This window comes from Belonocnema kinseyi, chromosome 4, assembly GCF_010883055.1.
Source record: "Belonocnema kinseyi isolate 2016_QV_RU_SX_M_011 chromosome 4, B_treatae_v1, whole genome shotgun sequence".
NCBI lineage: Eukaryota > Metazoa > Arthropoda > Insecta > Hymenoptera > Cynipidae > Belonocnema > Belonocnema kinseyi.
In genome coordinates, this window is record NC_046660.1 from 121,366,777 (window position 1) to 121,375,404 (window position 8,628).

General features: G+C 31.2%; 1 protein-coding gene across 1 annotated transcript in view; it reads left to right on the top strand.

The window, feature by feature from the left end:
• Window positions 1-8,307, top strand: part of LOC117171065 (epoxide hydrolase 4-like) — a 134,840-nt gene extending 126,533 nt beyond the window's left edge. Inside the window, exon 6 of the mRNA XM_033358114.1 lies at window positions 8,078-8,307. Within this exon, the coding sequence (XP_033214005.1) occupies window positions 8,078-8,307 (230 nt within the window). The remainder of the gene's footprint in view (window positions 1-8,077) is intronic.
• Window positions 8,308-8,628: the final 321 nt, after the last annotated feature.

Consider the following 8,628-nt stretch of genomic DNA (forward strand, 5'->3'; position numbering starts at 1 on the left):
TTTAAGTAAATACTTTGAGTAAGCTACATCAATGATGATTGTTTAAAGTTTATTTTAAAATATATTTTATGGAACAAGATATTTTTTATGAATGTGCCAGGGAAATGGTGTTCACCTAATTTTGTTTGCTAATGCGAAACGTAATCTGGCTTAAATCTGAGAACTCGATTAGACGAATAGTATTAAAAATCCATACAAATTGCAGACCACAAAAAGAAAAATAAATAATATTAAAGAACTATATATAGAGATTGCAATAACAGTTTTATCAGTTTGAATGCAAATTTAATATTGCTGAGTAACACAAATTATAACTTATAAAAGAATGTAAATTATAAGAAATACTTCTAGAATTAGTGGAAAATATATGAAACCGTAAAAAAAATTACTCATGAACTTTTATCTTTGGTATTTATCAAAATAACCATGTTTTGCAAATTTATAAATTTGAAAATGTTTTAATTGGCAATTTACGTTCAATTTAAAAGGTTCTTGTCCAAGCTCAGCTAGATTCGGTGTGCCTCGTGGTGGCTGTTGGCAAATTATATCGATTGGTGCTATCGACGGGTTTTGGTGGGTAGAGGGGTAAGTGACTTTTTTCGCCGGACGCGCCATCTATATTTATGGCGGGTAACTGTAAGCCCGCACCAAATCTACGTTTATCATATCTTCGGCCAGGACGGCCAATTTTTCGATGCACATTTATTTTAGGTTCGGTTTATAGTAGATTGTGAATTTCTTTAGCAATTCAAATATTTGGTTGAAATTTCATGTAATTTGTGTAAAAGCTTTGTTTCTTGGTGTGCAGAATTAATCTCTTCGGCGGAAAAATAAGTTTTCACATGAAAATTTGTTTGCCTTATCGAAAATTCATTTTTAGAACTGAAATTCGAAATATTCCAATTTTGATTGAAAACAATTTTTTTTAGTACTTCAATATTCTTTAATGAAGATTATTGTTTTATGTAGAAAAGTTATGTAAATTTGTTATTGATGTCCTCAAGAAAAAAGAACCAACATAAAACAAGTCGGTTTGAATTGCGTATCTGTCATTTGCAGATTGAAATACTGAAAATGTAATCGGTTGGACACATTTTTAATCGGCCACATGTGCGGGGTACTTTAAATCTGCCATTCCACATTCGTAAAAAATGCTGTGTAAATATAGAGTCAAATGAGACTGACAAACCTGAAATAATTCCTATAAGTGTTCTACGATTCATTAATGTGCATGTGAATGGATTGAGATTCATTATGAAATGGAGTTTTTAAAAGATCACACCCAATAATAAAAATACGATACGCACATAGCAATATTCAACAAGCATGAATCTGCCAATTGTAGGTTACTCCAGGTTGAGTTCAACTGAGTGAAATATGTAGATTGAAATTTCAAATAATTAATAATTATTTAGCTGTAATTCTCTTTTTACAATGGTTTTAATATATTATCCTGTACAGGAATTATAAAATTTACATTCAATTAAGCTCCAGTGACATTCAACTTATTCAGTACACATGCTAATGGCTGCAGGAAGTCCATGTGTTATATAACCTGCAGATTGTAACATCTTCATTTTTCTGTTTCAGTGATAAATGATTTTTTATAAATGTAAATTAAAAGAAAAACTTCAGTTTTTGATGTGTAAAATATATAAATAAATTTTTTACATTCTAAAGTAGTGTGATGCAAATATCTAAAAAAAATGCTCAACAAAATAAAAAAATTTTTTTTTTTTTTAAATCAATAATTTTCTATCGGAGCTTTCGTTCCTCTCTTGATTAATACTGATTCATAATTGTTACTGAATGGGTCTGAGAAAAAAATTGCGTGACCGATTACAAAAGTTGATTTCTCATTCAAAACTCACTCTAACCTATGGGTGGCTGTCTGTAATTCCAGTGGCAGAGACGCAATTCAGAAAACTACCACAAAACCCATTGAAATGCAAGTGTCACGTAATTTGTCACATAAACATATTTCGATAATAACTTCTTCTAGGTTAAAAATGTATGTTACTCCTATTTTAACTGTTCTATGGCATTGAGAAGTATTCATTGATTTAAAAATTTTACGATATAGAAATGATTTGCAGAAGATGTGGGTGAAATATAATAAGAATTAATTCATATTATTATTTTTATACATTTATTACTCTTCTTACATAAAATGAATTAAATAAAATAAACATGCATTATGCATACATAATCATATGAAATAAAATTCATACGAATATTGCAGTAATTTTATTAGTTCTATTACAATTTAAAAAGCATAGGGATATTGTAATCGAAATATTTTTACATGACAAATTATGTGAAATATTTTTTTTAAATTAAAAAATTTTTTAAATAAAAAAAATGTTGGACCAAAATAAAAAGAGGAAAGAAAAATGAGAAGGCAGCCAACCACATCCCGTTCCTGATCTTTTTCTTACTTTCGTCGTTTTTATTTTCACTATCATCAAATTACTATAAAATAACATTCAAAATAAGAATAAAAAAAAATAAAATTGCATTACCTACGTTTCGGTACTCGTACAATATCCTTATCAAGGCAAGACAATTTTGATAGGTAGAAATTGACAGCACCCACGAACAGGTGCTCTCTCTTTGATACTTGAGATTCGAATGAGGGTCAGTAGGCCAATCTGTTGTTAACACAATACAAATATCTGTCACAATTACATCAGAAATAGAGAAAGTAAAAGGAAAACAAAATTCATAAAACAACAACGTTAAATGTAATTAGTCATATTAGCATAACTATTGTTCAACTCATCCAAATCGGTTTTTGAATTAATAGATAACTTTTTTTGTTTTTTCACAAAAAGCATTTCCATTAATTATCTCTTTCTCTCATTACTTTCACTATGCAAAATTTGAACATCGTCCCAGTCAAACTCATGGTCAACATCAAAAAATTGCTTTGTATATCTGTCAAGAACACTCTTATCAGCTAAACTAAAAGACCCACTCTGTTGGTTCTATCACTAACTTGTAGCCCTTGAAGAAAGAGTAATTTCGTGGTATAGTCCATTTTTCATTAGGCTTTTAAAGATTATAGGCGAACTTTTTGTGAAATCGATGGTGGTCGAGTTCTTGGAAGGGAATTATTTAAACCCTATTTATTATTCATTAAATATGTATTTAGTAGTAAAGTTTGTCTGGAGTGATGGGAATTGAATAACTAAGTAGGAAAATGTCGATAGTGTTTAAGTTTTTCATTGTACAGGTCAGACATAGTAAGTGCATAGTTGCACGGTGTGGTTCTCATAATATGAGATACCTGTGGTTTTTATATCACTGTGGCTGCGCGGGGGAAATTGGTTACAAAAGTGTTTGTGACTACTGCAAAAACTAAATATATCTAAATAACAGTAAATTTATACTTCAGAAACATAGAATGAAGTTTTTAATTTAAAATAATACTTTATTTTGCATTTTATTAGCTATTTCCTGGGCTATCTCATATTATGAGAATAGTTTGACGAGTTTAGAAAAAGCACTTTTTTACATTTTTTGTATTTTCAGCATAAAAAAAATTTTTAATAAAATTTCTTATTTGAGTTTCTTATGACAAACTAAATTTCTGTCAACTAAGTTTTTAATTACTGTAGTTTTGTTTTGAAAAGGAAATTGTTAAAAGTATCAATGACCACCTGCAACTTTGCTACAGGAACACATAATAAGGTATCGTGGACAAACCGAAAATAAAAAGGCAAAACAAATCCAATTTCCCGAAAGCAAAATCCTCCAAATCTCCGATCACTATTTCTGCTAAAATCGGAGAAATGACCGAACCTATGTAGACCGTGGGCTCACAAAGTAAATGGGAGCGTGATACGGATAAGACCAATTTTCACATGAGATGTTCGTCTGATTATGAGGAACGTAAAAATGGGTGCATGGTAGGTGTGAGTGGATGCGTTCACCTGTGGCGACCTGTCCAAGGTGCGAATTTTTGGCAGTTAAATCACGTGACTCGGATAAGGGTGAAAATTGGTGTACATGTAGGTGCTGACGTTAGAAATAGCACCTGCGCATTGCCAGGCACTTACCTGGATGCAAAAGTGTTGCCAGGCGGCTTCAAAATCGCCGGACATTCAGGTGAAATTTCTTTAAATTGATTTTACAGGGAAAAGTTTGAAAGAAAAGTTGGTACACTCCCAGAGATGCATATTTTCATTGGTATATCATTTCATGATAAAATCGATATATTTGGAGAAAACATCGATTAAAGAAATACCATAACAATAAAAAGCTCTTTTTATTGACAAGTGATTTTTTCGAAAATTATTAAGAGACAAAAGGTACTCTATTACAGGTATACTCCAAGACGAATAAGAAGTATTTGTTCAAAATGTAAATATTTACCAAGTTATTCGCATTTTTCCTTCTTTTTCTCATTTTTTTAATCACCTGCTGTATCTTTAGCAATTTAAAAGAAGGTGTGCTCAAAATTAGTACACGAATAAAGTAAGTCTTGTGCAATGAATTGGCGTCAGCCACTTTCAATTAAAACAATAACTTATTTTGCTATAAATAATCATAATCAGTGTCAAGTTCTCAGCTTCTGATTATCGTAGAGAGTTGTAATAAAGATGAATATGATTATAAAAATTAAACAACAAAATCGCTTTACTTTAATATACCCATTATTTATTATTGTTAAAGTTCATGTTTTGTCGTCGAGATACGTTCGATCTTTATTACCGTGACGAATGTCAAGTTTCCCAGACCCAGCGTGAGTCATTGCCGTAGGCATTACAAATTCTTCGTGCTGCATTTTTAAAGCAGTTCTATAGCATTAAAAATGCAATCGTAATGCCTACGCCAATGACCCACGCTGGGTCTGGCAAACTTGACATTCGTCACGGTAATAAAGGTCGAACGTATGTCCGCGACAAAACATAAACTTTAGCAATAATAAATAATGGGTATTTTAAAGTAAAGCGATTTTATTGTTTAATTTTTATAATCATATTCATCTTTATTACAACTTTCTACGATAATCAGAAGCTGAGAACGTGACACTGATTATGATTATTTATGGCAGAATAAGTTATTGTTTTAATAAGAAGTGGCTGACGCTAATTCATTGCAGAAGACTTACTTTATTCGTGTACTAATTTTGAGCACACCTTCTTTGAAATTGCTAAAGATGCAGCAGGTGATTGAAAAAATGGGAAAAAGAAGGAAAAATGCGAATAACTTGGTAAATATTAACATTTTGAACGAATACTTTTCATTCGTCTTGGAGTATACCTGTAATAGAGTACCTTTTGTCTCTTAATAATTTTCGAAAAAATCACTTGTTGTCAATGAAAAGGGCTTTTTATTGTTATGGTATTTCTTTAATCGATGTTTTCTCCAAATATATCAATTTTATCAAAAAATTATATACCAATGAAAATATGCATCTCTGGGAGTGGACCAACTTTTGTTTCAAACTTTTTCTTGTAAAATCAATTTCAAGAAATTTCACCTGAATGTCCGGCGACTTCGAAGTCGCCTGGCAACACTTTTGCATCCAGGTAAGTGCCTGGCAATGCGAAGGTGCTATTTCTAATGTCAGCCCCTACATGTACACCAATTTTGAACCTTATCCGAGTCACGTAAGTTAACTGCCAAAAAATCGCACCTTTGACAGGTCGCCACAGGTGAACGCATCCACTACACCTGCCAGGCACCTATTTTTACGTTCCTCATAATCAGACGAACATCTCTTGTGAAAATTGGCCTTATTCGTATCACGCTCCCATTCACGTTGTGAGCCCACGGTCTAATGGGAGTACCAGACCTCTGTCTACAAAAATATCCATTAAATTTAAAATAATTTGAGTCCATAATAAAAACGATCACTTCCATAAAATCTTTTTGACATAATCGAGTACGAGTTTTTATATTATCCCATCTATCTAAAATTCTGTATAACTAATTCAAGGGGTATACTCGGAAACATTGCAATAACATCCAGAGAAATCATTACATGGTCATCCGGAACGATTTTTTGAATAATACTTTTTTGAAAATCCCCAGCTATTTTTTACATTATGTTTAGAAGTTGTGATAGAGTATTCGAGAATCAAATTGAAATTCTGTTATAAACATTTTCTGGGATTACTAATGGTCGAAATAACTATTCTTAAGGGATAGCCATCTTTGTGAATTTTTCTCAAACCATAACATCTTGCAAGAACTGTATACCATTTGAAATGGATTCAGTGATAAACTTTTGCAAAGATCCTTTGGATAATTTTGAAAAGGGTGGCGTTGTCCATAAGATCAATTGTAGGATCTGTAATATGAATTTCATGGGACAGACTGGCAGACTTATTAATACTAGGATAGAGAAACACAAAAGTGATGTCCGTTTGGGATGCTGTCATAAGAGTGTTCTTGCCATTATACTATTATGATTAATTAAATTTAACGAGGCTGTTTCCCGAATTTTGTTTTTCTTTTACTTTCTCTATTTCTGATGTAATTGTGACAGATATTTACATTGTGATTACAATAGATTGACCTCCTGAACCTCATTCAATTCTCAGGTATCAAAGAGAGAGCACCTGTTCATTGGTGCTGTCAATTTCTACCTATTATAATTTTTTTGCCTTGATAAAGGTACTGTACAAGTACCGAAAGGTTGGTAATGTAATTTTATTTATTGTTTCATTCTTATTTTGAATGTTATTTTATAGTAATTTGAAGATAATAAAAATCAAAAAGACGAAAGAAAGAAAAAGTGAAGGAAGAGGATGTGGTTGGCTGCCTTCTTATATTTCTTTCCTTTTTTTTTTATTTTGGTCCGAATTTTTATTTTTATTTTTCATATTACAATCAGATTTTTTGTATGTTTGTTTGTTGTGGTCTAAATTTGTTCGTTGGATTCTTGTGTTTTTTTTATTAACGCGAGTTCGATTTTTAGTTTTAAACATGAATTTTCGTTGATGCAAATGAATCTTCATATGAAAACTTATTTTTTGGCTGAAGAGATTAATTTTCCGCAGAGACAAAGATATTTCACAAAATACATGAAATTTCAACCAAATATTTGGATTTTTTAAAGGAATTGGCAACCTCATATTTAAATTATTAACCGAAAAAATGAATTTTAAATAAAAAAGCAGAATTAGTCCTCAAGAAAGTTGATATTCTACCGCCTAAGATGAACTTCATCCAAAAAGAATTTTTTTTAATTGTTACCTTTTAAACGAATTAATAGTCCCACCATAATTCTTTCCCTTCATTTAATTCCTCTCACTCAGGAATATTTTCATAAATTTCATTCATTCTCATATACTATACATATATACTGTACATATGTTAAAAGAATATATTAATTTTTTTGTTTCTTTATATTCTTCTTATGCATATTCTAATAAAATATGATCCTTCTTTTGTTTCTCATAAACTACACATTTCGAATTTCGCGCTCGTTTTACTCACTTCTTGGAGTGGTAGGGGTGAGGGCAAGTTCGAAATCTTGAATGGGAATCCCTATTTTTTTATTGCATATTCGGATTCTTTGAATGAAAGTGCGTACGATTTGTCTAAAACATTTTTCTCGTTTCGCGATAGATAGCGCTGTTTTGACGGAATTCAATTTTGCTTCATTTTACTGTTAATGAGAATGTACGCTCACGATTCTGCAATACATTAACAATAAAAAATACACCATTTTGATCGTAACATAACTAACCACAAAAAAAAAGAATTTTTCAAATCACTACAGAATCATTAAACGAGTGCCATAAAAACTCGTACACAAAAAAATACATCGCGACGAACATAGGTAGAACCTCCTTCTTTTTGAAGTCGATTACAAATTAGGGCAATGGAGCTTCGGATCTCTTTGGAATATATTATTTTGACAAACATGTCAAAACGTATATCCGTTCTTGAGAAGTAATTATTAAGTAATACGTTTACATTGACAGTGTTTCCTGAATATTCCAAAATTTTACCTCTGGCATTATTGTAAATGGAGATCAGCGGAGGCTATCGAAACATTAAAAAAGTGTTCACTTTTTTCTTTCTTTAAATACAGTAAATTATAAAATATGCATTTAAGACAAAACTAGTGTTGCCGTTCAAGACGAAGGATGGCAAGGAAGTAGTCAAGGAACGCAAGGAATGATAGCGCGAGATCTTGCGTTTCGAGGCAAAACAAGGCGGCCAAATTTCAAGGCCTTGACAAGTCAAGGCCTTGAAAAGCGAGGTCTTGCTTTGGCCTTGTCTTGGGGGCTTAAGTGCCCTCCGGAAGATGTGGATATTTTTCAACGACCTGGGATAGAGGAATAAATTAAAGTACTCATAGAATGGTTGTGGATGCAAGTAATCACACCAATCCCGATGTTGGACCAATAGATAATACTTTATTTAAATATTTAAGAAATCATTTTCAATAAAAACTTAAAATTAGTAACAATTAAAACTAATTATTAATTTTTTTTCAAATACTTGAAAATTTTGTTCAAGTTAAAAAGAAATTATTTAAAAAATTTTTTTCCAAAATTTTTCTTCCACACAAATTTTTTCCAACATTTTTTTTCATACAATTTTTTTACGTAATTCTTTGTAAATAAATTTGTTTCCTATAATTTTTTTCATAAAATTTTTGTT